The sequence below is a fragment of the Parambassis ranga genome, chromosome 15 (assembly GCF_900634625.1).
Source record: "Parambassis ranga chromosome 15, fParRan2.1, whole genome shotgun sequence".
In the NCBI taxonomy this organism is placed as follows: Eukaryota; Metazoa; Chordata; class Actinopteri; family Ambassidae; genus Parambassis; species Parambassis ranga.
Window position 1 is genome coordinate 20050648 of NC_041035.1, and position 17797 is coordinate 20068444.

Genomic DNA, 17797 nt, shown 5'->3' on the forward strand with positions numbered 1-17797 from the left:
CATATAATAAACCGGGAAAGAGTCTATCAATAAACCATTCCCTCATCAAATACAGGCTCTGCCCAAGTTTACATACAGTGATCGACTGATTAAAGATAAACAAACACTGCTTCATTCAGCCCATGCAGCGTCAGGGGAACGAGCCTTGTTCAGTGTGATCCTGCACGTCTGAGAAAAGTCACCTGATCACTTTATCACTGCAAACAGTGATGCTGCAAGTGAGGAGGAGGAGGAGCAGGCCTGCAGGCCGATCAATGACACACTGTCATGTATGTTCAGGAAGTCTTGGTACATTATGATAAACAAAGAGAGAAAACACACAAATATAACAACAGAAAAACAGAAAATAAACTTTTACGAAGAGGAAAATGTTTCAGGCTTGTTGTTTTTTTGAGGAAGATGAGTGATTTCTATATCATGACCTCACTGATGGACCACAATGGTAAGTCCTATGTTGCAAGATGTGTGAATAAAGTGTGTTGAACTTTATGTATTACTATGATAGACCTCAATCTGCAAGCGGAAATGCAGACAGACAAATGTTTGTTTAAAAATGTTTTTAGAACGCTAAAACCTCTAAAAATAAAAAAAAGGACGTGCTTTAAACTGGCATCAGTGGTGATTCCAGAGTCACAGGAAACCAGCATTTGTCATCATTATGTCATAAATAAACAAACATTTGCAAATGTTTGTCTTTTTTTTTAAATTTGAAAAATAACATATAAATTCAAATTATAAATATAAACAGCATTTATGTTTATTTTTAAATTTAAGGAGGCCCCCAGTTGCCACTGCAATGTTTGTATATAGCTGTTGTTGTTGTTTAAAGTTTGTTGAGGAAAACAGTTTGTTTTCAAAACGGTTCCCATGACAACTGAATGACAGCCTTTATTTTCATGGTATAGGCCAGTTTAGGATGTAGCGTTTGTCGATTTAACTACATGCGTTATTGCAGGAGGACACAAACTAATGTTAACACAAAAGTAGATACAATTTAAAAATGTGAAATCATTTTAACGGCGTGGTTACTTTGCATAGTTACACACAAAAGGTTAGAATTAGTGAAATGCATCCGTTTTATTATTTTCATTATTGTCATTATTTATGACACATTTTATAAATATAAATCTGCATTATGAAAGTTAATGATAAGTGATTTTTTTTTTTTTTAAACAAATTGTTGTTTCCGGTTTTTAAATGGTTTACGTTACCGGGCAGGAACCGTTTTTCTCTGACGGCTTTTCCTACACGGACACATTTAACAGCGAGACCGACGCGTAGCAGCAGCAGCAGCAGCGATGGCTAAAAGTGATGGATGCGCTTACTTTAAAAGAACCAGCCTCTTCTGGATCATCACCGTGACACTCGCGATGGCGTTTTTTACTGTAAGCGGTTTGACTTATTTATTCTGATTTTGGAAGTCGTTATAACGAAAGAGTATATTTGTTTATTTTCTCCGAGTGCTGCGCCAAAGGTCCTCCGGGTTATAAACATTATATAGTATATATAATAATATATATATATATTATATTATATATAGTATCTGTAAGATCGTAGTTAGCATTAAACGTCATTATCAGTGTTTATAACTTCAACTAAAGGTCAAACAGAACTTCTGTGCAAAGTCCACAGGAGGAGCTCGGTGTCCCCTTTAGCTAACCCGGCTAATATACATTATGTACTTCATCAATACAAAGCCTATCTATACTGATTATCACCCGGTATATTGTATTTTAACGTTCAAAACTCCATTCAAACTTTGATAACATCCAGTAAATGCTCCCTGACTCTCATGTCCACATGGATGAGGGTCAGCATGGCTAGCAGGTAGGCTAATATGTGGATGTGTGTATTGACAACATGGTTGTAAAATGTCTTCAAGTTCTTTAAGATGTGTTCTTATCAAATGTGACTTTTTAAGTGGAGTTCGGTGTAGGTTTTTAACACACGTGTCGGTGAACTACAGGTGAAGCACCGGTAGGCAGATGAGCCATAACCTGTGACTGTGAGTGTTTGACATGCAAACCACAGGTAAACAGACACAGGGGCCCTTCTTTCCATCAATAGACCTTTGTGTGTTCAGAGCATCGTGCACACACAATCCTGCCTTACAGGTGGAAGGAAGACAAAAGCAGAGCAACACAATGGAGCCCCACACCTGCTGGTTTTCACCACACACGCCTCACTGTTAGGTGGATTCTTTTTTGTTTACTGTTATTTACAGCTTTCTAGCTAAATCAGATTAATTCGAGTCATAATCAATCCTCCATCCTGCTTCTAAAAGCTACACAGTCGTGTTCATATGATTAAAATATATCTTGAATAATCGTTCGATGTCGATTGAGTTATTTCCCCAAACTGTGTCTGCATTCATTGAGACAACGCTGCTGTTCTGTGGCGTCCATCCAGCATCAACGCTGCTTAAAGAGCCATTCATAACGCCAGTCCACAAACCACTTAAACACATTTTATGCTAGCTTGTGATCCGGCCAAACCGCCCCAGGACTCTCCAATATCAGCAAATCAGCTGAGGATTGAAGCCTGGTTCTGGTGCCTGGTCTCAGTCTGGATGGCTGAAATGTGTTAATGCTGAGCTGCTCTCCCGGTGTTTTTTGCAGGGCATCGTGTTTGTGCCAGAAAAACTCCCGCTCCAGCACCTGGGTGTGTTCGGCAGCTTGTGTAGTCACCTGGTGGAGAACTACTCGGACCTGATGTACAAAGGGTGAGTGATCAGACCAGCACAGACCCACACTGCAGCAGCAGCCTGGCCTGGGTGACAGCTGCTTGTGTTTAATGAGGTGCAGCAGAGCGCCCTCACATGGCCGGAACACACCCTTTAATCAACTACAGCCTTAATGGTTTCCCCTCATTCACAGGTCGTTACCAGCACTGACACAGAATGTTAATTAGTCACATGACATAATGTTTTGAAGGTCATGTGACGCTGTGGACGGCCGTCGTTGTCACTGTGGCGGCACAAGCCACGACAGAACACTGAAAAAATGCTGTCAGCTGATGTAACAAGAGCTCATCTGTTATTTAAAGTCAAACATTAAAAAATAGTGATTTCAGCTTTAAGTTAAATTTTAAATGATTATAAAGTCAGCACTTTTGCCTGTCTTGTTTGAAATGGACAAAACCAGTTTAAAATGATTTTAACTGTATTAATAATGTGTTTGAGTTGTTAACAGTCATATTTATTGTCTTGATTGTTAGAACACTCTTAAAAAAAACAGAGTAATGAGTAATAAGCTGCTTTATAACCTGAGTTATTTCAAGAATCAATAAATCAATAAATTATTTGAATACCTGTTTCTTAAGTAGCCCTAATGAAAATGTTATTTTAGTGAAGTCTGGAAAAATGAATCCAGTCATGTGTCAGCCGCTCACCTGAATGTTTTTTAAAATATAAATTTAAAACATGCTTATTAAAACATGTGTTTCTTTAATCTCTGACATCTGCTGAGCTCTTTTTATGACACATGTTGATCAGTTTGGATTTCTAATGTCTTTTGTTGCAGCTGGTTGGCAGCCTGGGCTGTTCACATCTTTGAGGCCCTTGTTGCACTGAGGACATGCAGGTGAGAGCCGCCTCCACTAGGTGGTGCTGTACGCTCATTGTTTTTTTTTTTTGTTGTTGCAAACTTGACGTGTGTTTTTTCTGCAGCGCCAAAGGAATCAGCAGCACGTCTGTCCGCTGCCTGTGGTTCGTCCAGACGTTCCTGTTCGGCTTCGCCTCCCTCGGCCTGCTCCTCAAGTACGACCCCGAGCGCCCCAAACATCACTGAGCACGCCAGCAGGAGAACAAGTGATACAACAAAATGGCTGAATCTAGAGAATCAGTCGCTTCCTGGTGCCTCCTCTTCCTCCGCTGTCTTTCTGCAGTGGAGGAAGACACTTGAGCCTTTTCTTTTGTATTAACAGTGATGACTGTGATGACATCTCTTTAACACACCACAGATTTTAGATTTTCTATCTTTACTCCTGTGAACTGTTTCATTCCAGATCTTTTTATACATAACCCTGAAAACTGCTGTTATTCCTCTTCTTAAGCATCAGTGTTCTCTTACTAATTCTGCTTAAGTTTCAGTGCAATACAAAGGGTTAACTAAAACCGTTTTTACTCTGATGATGTTTACACTCAGGCTGGATGGCAGCACTAAGGATATTTCTCCAGCTGTCATAACGTCAGGCGGGCTGGCTGCAGGTGGGGCGCCGCCATCAGCCTCGGCAGGATGTAAATACAGAGCTGAGCTACTTTAATCAAACTGAAAGAGATTTTAATTTAATGTTAACAACATGAAATAATGTTAAAATAAAAGAGTGACTCACAAACTGCTCCTGCTGTGCATGTGTTGTTCAGTGATCAATGCTCATATATCAATATATCAGTCAATACTGATCAGTCAGAGGCCTCGTGTCACTGAAGAGGTTCAACAAATTCCAGTTTGAGAACAGCTGATTTGAATCACTTCAATCGCTTCGGTGTGTGTTGGATCTGAGTTAAGTGTGTGCACCACACAAAGCCACCGTCACCGGAGCTCCACCATCACAGCAGACTGTGAGGGACAAACAGGTCTGCCTCTGATTCCCCAAGAACGGTCTCTACACAGATAATCCAACACGAGGTCCAGAACTTCAGCTCAGGCTTAAAAGCTTTCACAGCATATTTTCAGTTAAATAACATTTGACATGTTACAGACGTGACCATCGCACATAAATGTCCTCTTATGTGTGGGTGTATTCTAATCTATCAGCTACTGAAACAACAAATATAAATAATCTGTGTATGTAACTGACTGATATGGGTGGTGCAAATAAAAGGTCAGCCTGCTCTATGACCTCCTGATAAACTGAGCTTCAACATTTAGTATAAATGTATCTTAACTGACTTCCAACAGATAAGATAGCTGCTAATCTTGCCTCTAGCTAGTTGCTAACTTTGTGCGTCTGCACTGGTCTGTGTATCGGCCTCTTTGTGATGAGATTAAAGTAAAAGCTGTAAAAACAGTTTACAGTGTGTTCATTAGGGCGAGCGGTCACGCGTTTATATAAAAATATTCACCGCAGCTGCTCCGACTCATCCAGGAACAGGTCGACGGGTGTTTACTGACCTCCAATGAGAATTTGTGTGATATCACGCAGGTAAAGAGCGTCAGGCTGCAGCAGCAGCACGGGGTCACGGTGTCCTCTGCTTATGAACTTAAGAGCATTAACCCGTCTTAAACAGCCCGGTCTCCACTAGAGCTGTCTCCAGTCATTAATCAGGCGCAGCGCAGACACAACTTCACTTTCTGTCTCACTTTTACTCTCAGGAAAGAAAACAACAACACAAAAACACGACCGGTCGCTGTCAGTTCTCCAGATTCTTTGTTCGCAAACGTCACAAAAGCAAAAGAGAGGAAACAGATGACTGGTCCAGGTTTATTCGGAGAGCTACTCTGATAGACGCTAACACCTTGGACAGTATAAACACAGAAATGTATATACAGCATTTTACAAACAACCGTCATGGAAAAATAGAACTCATCTCCTGGGTTTTGTAGGGAACTGAGGAGCGTGTACTGGAGGGGTCGGTCTGCACAGGGGTGCTTTATGAACACAAGCAGTAGCAGCTTAGGTAATAGGAGTAATGAGAGTAACACCTGCTCTATAATCTCAAGGCTTCTGTTTACACTTAGGTTTGCTCAACAAGCGTCGTAGTTTCATTTAACACAGCTCATGTATGAGAAGGACGTGTCGCACATTTTAAGAAGTCGTCTTTACACGTTGTTTTCTATTGTCAGTGAGTGTGTTTGTGTGTGTGTGTGTATGTGTGTATGATGATGCGATCACCGGTCCAGCCAGCATATTGAAGGGTAGCGCTCGCTCAGCGTCTTGCGCAGCTGGGCGCTTTGTGTCTTGTCCCTGGTCTCCACCACACACTCCACCTGTCAACACACATGAATTAGGGTTCCACAGTTTATTATGCAACAGCTTTGACCTCTCCTGCTGGTTCACAGCAGCATCTAAGACTTTATAAAGGAAATGTACTGTCCAAGAGGATTCGGTTAGCTTTCTTCATCCATTTCACGGATAGTAAATGTTAAACTACAAACTTCACAATCACCAGTGAGGCCGCGCTATGATGATGAAATGCTTCTCGTCTCCTACGTGGACGGGTCAGAACATCTCAGAAATGTCAGAATTTGGTCTGAATATGTGTGCGTGTCTGTATTTTTCTTTTCATTACATATTTACACAACTAGCAGATATACTTAGCATCACAATATAAGCTTTGCTAGGATGCTAACGCAGTATCTGTGTCACTGAGACCCAAAGAGTCACAAGTTCATTCTCTCCTGATAGATGTGTATGAAAAACATCATGTTGGTGCGAGACTGAAGACGTGACGTGAGGAATGCCGACAATGTTTATCATTATGGGTTATTGTGTGGATTCAACTGGCTCTAATATCAGTCATCTAAAAGGGGGCGGGGCAGTGAAGATCATGTGACAGATACAGGAAGTGGCTGCTCTGTGGTCACATGTGTGTGTAGAAGCAGCATCAGGCTGAAGATCATGTATTAAAAAACAGACGTTTCCATGGTTACAAGCATTATTTGGAGAGCATAAATTAAACACCTTGATTGGTTTAAACCATGTTTGTGTAATTATTCTTACTGCCAGAGGGGGGAGGTTAATAAACCTTCTTATAATGAACAGTCCACACAATAAATACACACTAAAGCAGGCATTAAGGAGCTAATGAATATGATGTAGTGTAATAGTTATCATCAAAATATCCTTAATCTATTTCAAAAGTAGAAATAAATCCACAAACTTTTTTTTTGCCATATCTGCATATGTTTTCCCACGATGTATAAAAAAAGCTGCATGAATATTCATTTGTTTTAATTCCTGCCAGCTCCCTGACAACTGCAGGCCAGGATGAGACGAGCGGAGGAGGGAAGAGGACGAGGTGAAGAGATTAGTCACCCACCTTCGCCTTGAAGAGCTCTGACTTGTCACTGTGCCTCCGATGGCAGACGTCCAGCAACCTGGGCGGAAAACAAACAAACAAAAACAAACAGAGCGGAAAAAATGAAAGGAGGCATCACGTAAACAGATTTAACAAAAGGTTCTATACACGGGCAGCGTCCCTACCTGACATCCTCTCTGGACAGCACGTCCAGCAGCTTGGCCATGTCTCCTGGCCACTCTCCCAGCTGCACAGAGAACTTGCTGACCCGGTCATCCAGCACCAGAGCTCGGTCCACGCACTGCCTCACCAGCTCCAACTCCATGTTAGCGCTGCTCACCACCACAGCGACCCTGCAGCACAGACAGCTCCATTTATCTGCAGCCAGCTGACGATGCCAGAAAAATCATTTCAGCTAAGATTTCAAACTATATTTAAAATGACACAAAGGGTTTAAAAAACACTGAGACTCCTCTGAAGGGACGATGAGTGAGGAAACTGTCACAGAGTTCAGGCAGGTAGCAGAGTATTAATAAATCTGACCCACTTTTTGCCTTTCAACTCTGGTAGTTTTCCAGCCAGGATGGCGGCCAGGCCCATGGCTCCCTCCATGTCCACAGTGGAGCGTTCGAACTCCTGAAACCGCAGCATCGCCACCAGAGAGTCCTCCTCACTGCAAATACACAGGTCGACTGATATAAAGTGCAAACACTAAAATAAAAGAGGAAACTTCCAACAGCATCCTGACAGACACAGAGAGGCATTAGATGTTTATGTGGAGGTGCTGTACCTGACAGAGATGACTTTATCTACGAGTTTCTTTGCCAGCTGGAAGGTGTTAGCACCAAGCGAGCGCTCCATGAGGTCTGAGAGCAGACAGACAGACATGCAAATGAAGGGTTTGGAACATGAAGAAGGATTCAGAGTTTTAGGACTTTACCTCCATAAAGTTTCTTGTTGGGGTTGGTCTGCATGTCTTTGACGGGACCATCTGTTTTTAGAGATTGTAGCAACAGGGGGAAACCTTCTGGTTCGACTCCCTGTTCGAGAAAGACCTCTCAGTTATACCTAATAATATTAACGGCTTGATTTATAAGGCACCTTTAGAAATAGGGTGAAACGGACACACGTCAAGGTGTGAACATCAGCAGACACAACAGCACAAAAGCTCAGTCCCAGTCTGATGAAAACAGACGGACCAAGTGAATCACACAGCATGATTTTATGTGAATCTCCTGTTCAGAAAGTGTTAAAGAAGAGGTTCATATTATGATGTTTTTGGATGCAGCACCAATTTATATTTTCTACGTCTGTATGAACAAATCATTGGTCACACAGGAGTATTCAGTCCTTCGCTCAGGCTAAATACAAAGTAGAAGATGCTACAGTGAAGGTGATCATCATTCGTTTATATTATGTTCATTAAAATGACAATTAAAATAACATTAGAAATATATAAATCAGAGATTCTAGGCCCAGATGGAGACATTGATGAATCTCAGTCTTACTCCCAAGTGATGGGAAAAAGGGGAAAGTCAAAACACCCTATTTATCAGCCCTAACCCTCACCTATGATCGTGTAATCTAGGTAAAGACTAGAAGAACAAGATCAGGAATACAAGCAGCAGAAATGAGATTTGGTAGAGGCCCCAAAGCCGACCAAGTATCCACTGAACGGATTACATCTCCCAGCTGGCCTAGAAGAAGCTCCCAGAGGAGCTGGAGAAGGTTGCTGGAGACTGGGAGGTCTCTGCTCGCCCCGTTGCTACCATTACCGTTATGTACTAATACGTATGATGGTGCAATATGTACATATTGTATATTGTACTAATATTAAATATGTGAAATATTGGTATTTATAGCTTAGAGCAACCTTAACCAGTGTCTGGGTTGCGGTGCACTGTCTTGATTGTACAGAATATGTTAATCGTTTAAAGTGGGCTGTTGTGAGCTTTGACTGTAAACACAGTGTCTGCTGTGGGCAGATAGTGGAACACTTCAAATGTTTTCTATCTTGTTAAGAAAATCCAAGCTGAAAGAAAAGCTCCCTTGTGTCAGTAACAAGGGGAGATTTATGAGTGAACCAGAGGTTATGAAGTCATTCAGAAACTCTATTATTAAATCAGACTTACAATGACGAGAATGCGTGAGCTGAGGTGTTTTATGGCTGCAGCAGTGCCAGCCAGTAGCCCATACTGTCCTGCTGCAGGAACAACCACTGCATCCAGTTTGGGTACTTGCTCATAGATCTCCATGCCGACGGTGCCCAGTCCTGCCAGGTACGCTGCATTTTCATCTCTGCTCATCAGACAAACACAAGATTACACTGTTCACACCACAGACTAGAATCTCACTCTACGAGGTGAACGTTAGCCGGACTGACTCTTCCAGGTAGAGGTATCCGTTCTCTTTGGCCAGGTGGCTGGCGTGGTTCTGGGAGTCGCGGCCCGTGCTGCCGTAGGAGATGACCATGGCGCCGTAGTCTCTGTAGATCCTGAGACGGGGTGAGGCGCAGCAGGACGGCATGATGACAAACACCGGCACCTTCAGCTCCACTGCGTGGTGAGCCACGGCCATGGAGAAGTTGCAGTCAGTGGCCACGATCACACCCTTCCTCTGCTGCTCCTGGAGGGGGAGGGGGGCGCAGACCACAGAACATCACCGCTTCTTTCCATGAAGCATACAAACAGATGCATTTCTAAGCTTCCGGCTATTTTTATTCCTGCAGGTCAGCAGAGGTCAGTGACACACGTGCACTAGCTGTGACCTCTCTATCTGCCTTGTCTTACCTGTGTGAGGGAGGTGAGCAGATACAACACTCCTCGCTCCTTCACAGAACCTGTGTAGTGCAGGTGCTCCTTCTTCAGGTAGATCTCCATCCCAAACTGTTTGGACAATCTGGAGTACTGCACGCACACAGACATGGCACGTTAATCAGATGTGGGCTGCTTTCTTTTTAGTTGCTTCCACTGTCTCCGTCTGTTCCACCCTAACACTTACCGTGCAAGGCGTCTTCTGTATCCCCGACTGGATCCTGAAGGCAGCTGCGCTGATGTCCTCAAAGCGGAGGTACTGAGCTTGTGGTCTGGGGACAATCCTGAACTCGCTGAGTCGCCTGACTTTCGGGGGGTCCATGAGCATGATCTCAGGACCCCCTACCACTTTGGTGTCGTAGACCTTCACATCCCCGTTCAGAAGCTCCTCCTCACCAAAGTCCTTCAGGCGTTCCGGTTCAATGAGGGTGGGTCTGCGGCCCACTGTGCCATTGCTGATGGGGCCACCTTTGTAGGAACCACCAGGCTGACTGGGGCCCAGACGCAGCTCCTCTCTGAGTAAGGAAAAAAACAAACAAACAAATGAGACGTTCGACCAAACGAAATTAAAATGACCAAAGCGTACAACAAAATAAAAGACATTCAATTGTACTCCTGTGCAGTAAGAACGCTCCAAGAACCTGAGATCTCCTCATAGGTAGCCTTAACAACACAACTGGTCCTTTGCCTGTCTCCCTGAACAACATATATGACAAAGTATCCACCATTAGGCTGAAGACAAATTACAAGCAAAAGGTTTTATTTGACACATTGCACGTCAACAGAGCCGTCCATCTCACAGAAGAAAGGACAAAACCTCGACTCTGGTATGACGAGACATGGCCATACCTCTCCCATTCCCTCCTTTTCTCATTCTAAGATGAATTGATTCACCTTTCATGTCAGGCTTCCACTCTCTGTGACAGATTATACATAGAAGTCAACTTATGATTCACTGGGTCATTCAGCTCCTTTGTTAGGAGACACACATATGATTAAAGCGCCAATTAGGGTCTAAAAGCGAGACAGTTTGATTTATGGTGGAACGGAAAGCTGCAATTTATTTAAATAGTTCAAATTCTTCAAAAAAAATCGAACGCTGCACAAACTTGGATCAGACTCGCTCATTGATGTTTCTCCCACCGTGTGAGGGGAGTATAGACACAATAATAGGATTAAACCCTTTGGAGATTAACTCAGTCACTCAGCCACTCACAGATCACACATGGTTACCAGCTGAGTTTAAATCTTTGAATAAGGTTGTGCAGGACGGGTCTGCTGCATCATGACGGAAGAGTCAATGCAGAGTAAAAATAAAAGAAACTCTGCTCATCAAAGCGCATTAGTGAGCGTGGAGTCTGACAAAACAACCAGCAGGGGGAGCAGCTTCCCCAAACAACAGAGTGGATCTCACTCTGCAGAGAACATCCCAAGCTATTTATATCACAATGATCTGCCATAAACAATACCACGACCCTTCACCTCATCTCCTGGGTCCATTACTGCTCTCTGCCCTACTTGTCTGTCACTTTGAAACCTGTTAGTCAGGCGCACAGCATCCCCCTTCATCAGGACTAAGAAGGGTCCAAGGCAGCACCTGTGATTAGGGCACAGCGGTTCAAAGGCAGAGTTCAAAAAAACGGCATCAAAGGGAGGAAAAGAGCAACAAGGCTGTCTCAAAAAGCCTCATCAAAGGAGAGGATCAAGAGCCGAACCGTTAAAAATAGCTTCTTTTATTTTAAAATGGTTGGAAAAAAAAAAGTGAGGACAAAGCAAAAAGCGAACATTTCAGCCCATCAGGCTTTTATTACTGCACATCTCAGCTTCCCAATGTCCTTTCAAAGACTAAAAGCCGTATCTGGCTGCTGTGCTTCTTTCTTTTCTGAACAAAGTTCATTTGGGGGAAAGAAAATGTCTCTTGGCAGAATAGAAACCTGATTGCTGATGTTGCAACTCTGCCCTGGTTCATCAACTTTCTTGCTTTCTTTAGCTGGTTTGGGTGTAGCCCAAGGAGCAGCGGAAGGTTTGGAGTCACGACAAGGCTGATTTGCGTAATTACAAACCCTGTTTGACCCTAAATGTTAAGTCTTATCAGCACTGCACAAAGCAGCTGTACCACTCTACACAGTCTATATACACCCAACCTTTCTTTTCCCTCTTCCTTTCTCCTGATCAGTGAAAAAATTACCTGCAAAAAAGAGGAGAAAAATGTGGAGGACTATGCAGAGGAGCAGGTCTATCGGGGCTTGGAGGCAGGGACTATCTCATCTCTACAAGGAGGAAGAGGAGGGAGTAGATGTGGAGATGGAAGAAAAGGCCAGAGCAGGCGATTCTTCACACTCCTCACCAGCTGTCTGTCAGGAAAGGACTGTTAGGAACACCAAGGGAATAATAGTTCATAATTAACATTAGGAAGAGACTCAAGGTTCACAGGAGTGTGTTAAGGTTCTCTCCAAACACTGAGGAATGAGATAACTGAAAAAGGAAGGCATCTCTGAAGGTAGATCTGTCACTACAGGGCTTATCTGTAGGTAGGGGAGCATCCAGGGAGGCTACATATTGTCATTTCCAACCTCTGCCAGAAGGGGTCATTCTCCTCGTTGTCTTTAAGTGCAAGCCTGGGTGAGTACAAACGCTCAAGTCGCTCGCTCAGGTAGCTTGAGTAGAATAACTGGGCAGCAAAGTTCATCCTTGTCGAAGAACTCTCTTCCTAAAGTTCAACAAGTGTCCGAATCCCTCTCCTGCTCCGGCTGCTGTGATGTGTCCGAGGGATAAGAGGACACTGACTGCTGCTGCTGCTCCCACACCGCAACGTCCCTTGCCCTGTCACCCGCCCTCTCTCACTGCCCATGGGCTATTTAAGACAGGATTACCCCTGAACACATGCACGGTGGCTGTGGAGCGTCTCTCTCTAGTGGCCTGGCCCCTCCCAAGGCTCTATTCCTGGGCCCAGACCAGGATTACTTCCCCTTTCTGTGACGTACTGCTAATCAGACGGTCTAAGGAGATAGATGCAGACTTAGGGTTTATCTAGGGAGCAGTGATCTGAAGGCTGAACTACAAACAGGAGGCAAATATTGGTGGAGGATCAGAAATGAGCTAATGTGGGGCAGAAAGGTGCCATAATTTGTGTTTAAAACCTGTTTAGGTCATGCAGTTTTATCTCCATTTCCCAGGACGCATTTCTCTTTTAGCGGCCTCTATGAGACACAGACAAGGCAACCGCAGATGATTTTCCACTCAGCTGTCAGATGTCAGCACTGACATCTGTAAAAGACTGAAAAGGGATGTTGCTACAGGAGAAAATGGCTTCCCTGGATAGATTTCAGCAACAGTACATGTAGTGAAGCTGTAGAAAGAGACAAGCTGCCAGCGAGACTTCAGGGAGAGTGTACAAGAGGTAAATTGGGTGCTGCCAGCTCCCAGCAGGAAGCCCAGATCCTCTTCAGTGCTGATCAGGTGTCCCTCAACATGTCCCTCAAATCTGAACTGACAAGCGACGGTGATGCCAGCATTCACTGGGCAGGCGTCTTCAAGGTAACCAGCGGTTCCAAACCCAGATCACTACGGCAACTTGTATAATCAGGGATAAGTCCTTTAGCAGACATGGCTCCAACAGTATGTGCAGGTAAACTCAGAGCGTAGTTAACAGGGAGTGAGATGGGTGGAGTTAAGTGTCTTATAATACAGTAGATAGAGTCACTCACAAGCAATTGGCGGAGATGAGTAAATAAGTAGTTTTTATACAGCCCCGTTCATAATTATTCATACTGTACGGTTATAATGCCACACCTGGAAAATGGACTTTTTAGGGGGTCTATTGCAAGAACTGAACAAAAGTTCAAACACCTCATTTCAATTCAATACATTTATAAACCTGTTGGCGGTGTAACTATCTCATTTCAGCAAAAGATACAGCAAAATCATTTGGAACATAAATTGTAGGATGTATTAATTAGCTTAACTATTATGTAACTATACACAGAGAGCAATCAACATAAAACTAACTTCACAAGAAAGAAGCTTACATACCTGTTTTAAAAAATACATTAGGGCAGATATGTCACAGTTGTGACCGGGTCTCAACATGCAAACCTGTAAGAGAGAACAGCAGGACATGAGCTCATCTAAGCTAACCACAGCTAAGATAACTTTAGCCTAGCTTGAGTAAACTAGCATAACTAGCTGTACGAAACACAACTGCCTACAGCAAACGTGCTGTACACGGTAGAAGAGCACACATACAAAATAAAAATAACAAACAACAACGTAAAAAGTGTAAACACTGAAGCTCTGTTAGGTGTTTTTAACTCGTTCAGCGCGGTAGAGACTTGAACTGAACTAGTTTATACATTAAATTTACCTCTCGTCGTCAGCAGCGCTAGCGCCAATACAAACCGGAAGTGACGCTGAAACGTCAACGGTAACGCAAACGCAATATAAAAAAACAAAAACAAAAAATAAACAAACTAAAAGGGATATTTTTATATATATATATATACAAGAACAAAAGAGTGTAACAAGTAAATAAAAAATAAAAATGAATTTTTGGTGAAATATAAAACTACAACTTGTAAGCATTGACAGAATGTGGCAACAGCTAGCATGTCACATGACTTTAAGGTGTTTAAGGTGATTATTTCTTATTATTTTTAAAAGACAAATTGGCTTCCTTGGCTTAAAAACAAACACTTGCACGAAAAACGATTCTCTTGCCATTGACCTCCAAGTGGCTCATGTGGCAGCATCAATTCATCAGAATCCCTTTATCTGTCCCAGAGGGGAAATCCTTTTTTGTTACAGACAAATAGAAATCAAAGATGAAATTGAAGTATATAATAAATATCTAAATACCTAGATAGCATTTAAATCCCTGAGTTGTATCTAAGTAGAAGAAGAAGTAGAAAACACATGAATTTATAGCATCGAAAATGTATTTAGTACTTTTTGATTAGCCTTTTATTCAAACTGTTGATCATTTCTGTGAGTACATCAAACTCACAACAGGATTATGACAGAGTCAAGGGAAACCAGAGGTCAACTAATGACTGTAAAAGCAGACTTCACACACACACTCTCTCTCTCTCACACACACACACACCTCAGATTAGATTTAGCTTCTTAATAGGTGGCAGGGCGTGCCAGGGGCCAGGCAGGAACAGAGAGCTCAGCTCAGCTCTGGAGAACAACAAGCTTTAATGAGGTTCATGTTGAGGTGCATTTAACTGGATGAAATGACCACTGCTGAGGGTCCCTTTCATCTTTCTGTGTCTGCGCTGACATCATCATGACCACTGAAGGAAACACAGAGAGACGTATGGACAGCAGGACGAGGAGGGCAGGACAGAAATAGACGGTGAGAAGGTGACCCCGCCTCCAGCAGTCTGTCACACCACAGATCAGCCATCATCCCCTGGCTGTCGACGCGCCATCCTTATGTGTGTGCTGGCTGCAGCCGAGCGGACATCCGAGGGAAGAGTCACAGGATGAACTTTGACACACATTTACTTTTTTTATTGGGCCATCCAATTTTATGGCAAATCAAGAAAAAGAGAGAAAAGTTTTCAAAGGTTAATAAATAGTGACCCCTGAGGCAGCATCAGTATGAGAATCAGCACCGATGACTGTAGAAAGATGGATGGCATAACAGCTGCCAAAAAGTGAGGCCAAAACATCTGGATCGCCCCCTGGTGGCTGGCTGCAGTAGTAGGTCATAGGCACACCCCTCCTCCGTATTAGTGGCTGTAACATGGACCCCAACTAAAAAATAAAAGTCCACCTCTAATATGACTGAAACGGTTTGCTAGCTGGTTTTTATCACGTTGATCTTTTTCCAACATGGCGGCACTGGAAAGCAAAATATTATGCCCTTACTTTTGTAGAATAGGTGGAGGTGTAGCTGCATCATCCACCTATATACATTCTGTAAGGTTCTATTATAAATCTTGTTAGCTGGAAAGCTAGCTCACTATCATATATAACATTTCTGAGCTGTCACTTCCTGTGTCTGTGTCACATGCTCCACCCCTTTAGCAGCACACAGCATGATGCCCTATATATATATATATATATATATATATATATATATATATATATATACATATATATATATATATATATATATATATATATATATATATATATATATATATATATATACATATATATATATAGTACATCCACAGGGACACATCACGGCCCAGGCACTCCCTTTAACTTGCTTTACCTTATTTAAAGGTAGGGTAGGAGATTCTGAAACCTCAGTGAGAGTCAGCCAGGTTTGGAAAGTAAACACACGCCCCTTTCTCTCGGAGCTCACCCTGAAGCCACGCCTCCAATCACATGGACGCGTATTACCTGAAGACGAGCTGCAGTCTGTGACTTCGGCCATCATGCACGTACCTCTCTGATGCGCAGAGCAGGAAGAGAGTGACAACCAGCCAATACTCCGCGCAGGGTCCACCCGGAGGATTGGCTGATGTTTTTAGCGTTTTATAGCTTCCACAGATGATTCATATTCTTCGTTTTAATGCGAAACTGCCGAACTAATCGGTTGCTATCGGATTGTAAAGAGAAGTTACACTAATTTAACAAAAAGTGCATCAGAATGAAATCTCCTACCCGACCTTTAAGTTATTTTAGTAAAGTATTTCTTTTATCTTTTTATTCTAAGTATTTGTTAGAATGACAATAAAGGCTATTCTACATAACATTTGTGCTAACTGCATTCACAGCATGTTTAAGTAAATGTTTTCCTGAAAATGAATATTGAAAAGTCATGTTCATGCTTTTATTAAATGTTAAAAATGTTGTTGAGGACATTTTCCTACAAATTGTTTCTGACAGCAGGAGGTGATCGTCATGTTTCTCCAAATTTTAATGTGTCTGAAAGGATGTATGTGTTTTCAGTGACTGCGGTTCGTCTTGTCTTGTGTCTCCTGACTCTCGTCTCTCTTATTGATCCCTCCGCTCACTTTTCCTCCAGTTGTGTTTTTTTTTTTTTTTGCTGCTTAGCCCGTAGATCTGCTTAAGAGGCCAGACAAGCGATGAGCAGAGCTGGAGGCTGAATGCAGTCTGGCTTAATGAAGATAACCACGTTTACTACGTAAGAGCCTTGGCCGTCTGTGTGTGGGCAGGTGTGTGAGTCACACAGTCAGTTCTGGGAGAATAAGAGGAACCAATCAATGTGATTATAAAGGGCATTCTCTGCTGCTGAATTGATTTTAAATTCTCAGACTTCCTGCTGGAAATTGAAATACTGGATGATTTTCCCAGAAAGAGCTCAGCGGCCTCGAGTTATTTCAATTTTTGCTCTTGAATAATGAAAGAATGAGTACAGACAGTCAGTGCAACCGAGCCTTGACATACCTAGAAGTACAAATGTGTCATTTAAATTGTATTCCTGTAATATATAAAGTCTTATTTCTGTAAACAGGGTACAGTAAACCTACTGTACGTTGATGAAAAACCAGAGCTCCCTTCTTAAAAAGGGGGCCAGTGTGTGTGGCTGAGAAAGGCGTCCCCTCCCCAGCACATCCCTCCCACCGCTTCCCAGATACTGAGTCCCACATCCACTGTTTTCATTAGGAAACTGGGCGCAACCAAGTCGAGGAGGGAAGGATTAGAGAGCGAACGCAGGGAGGGCAAAGACGGAGAGGAGGAGAAGTTTTTGGAGCTCTCCCTCTTCGTGACTCTTTTCTCTCACACACTCCTCGCTCTTCGTCACCAGCTGTTCTCCAGTGTTCCCTCCTCATCATGGTCAGCGTCTCCAGCTCCTCGATTGGACTCCTCCTCCTCCTCACCCTTCTCCTGATTGGCTGCGCTGCTGCAGGTAAGGCGTGGGTGTGTTTTTTACACCGACTACTCGAGTAGTGCGAGAGAACAGATGATTCATGTTGATCAGACGTCGATCACGGCTGAGGAAAGTTTGTTTGTTGTGCTTTTTAGATTCTTCACAGCTGGGTGTGTGTTGGCTGGATGAGCACACATGAATCTGAGCTGACATCATGTGTGTGTGTGTGTG

The 17797-nt window shown here is 43.0% G+C and overlaps 2 protein-coding genes across 2 annotated transcripts; one reads left to right on the top strand and one right to left on the bottom strand.

Moving 5' to 3' along the window:
- The first annotated feature begins 1247 nt into the window (after nt 1-1247).
- Nucleotides 1248-4338, top strand: tmem254 (transmembrane protein 254). The gene is made up of 4 exons (XM_028423596.1): nt 1248-1385; nt 2619-2722; nt 3522-3581; nt 3668-4338. The coding sequence occupies exons 1-4, from the start codon at nt 1299-1301 to the stop codon at nt 3786-3788; spliced, it is 372 nt and encodes a 123-aa protein (XP_028279397.1). The 5' UTR covers nt 1248-1298; the 3' UTR covers nt 3789-4338.
- Nucleotides 4339-5543: 1205 nt separating this feature from the next.
- Nucleotides 5544-12463, bottom strand: LOC114447478 (L-threo-3-hydroxyaspartate ammonia-lyase). The gene is made up of 11 exons (XM_028423760.1): nt 12348-12463; nt 9962-10289; nt 9751-9867; nt 9345-9586; nt 9094-9259; nt 7902-8001; nt 7752-7827; nt 7509-7634; nt 7147-7314; nt 6983-7040; nt 5544-5930 (listed from the first exon to the last, which is right to left on the bottom strand). The coding sequence occupies exons 1-11, from the start codon at nt 12461-12463 to the stop codon at nt 5832-5834; spliced, it is 1596 nt and encodes a 531-aa protein (XP_028279561.1). The 3' UTR covers nt 5544-5831.
- Nucleotides 12464-17797: the final 5334 nt, after the last annotated feature.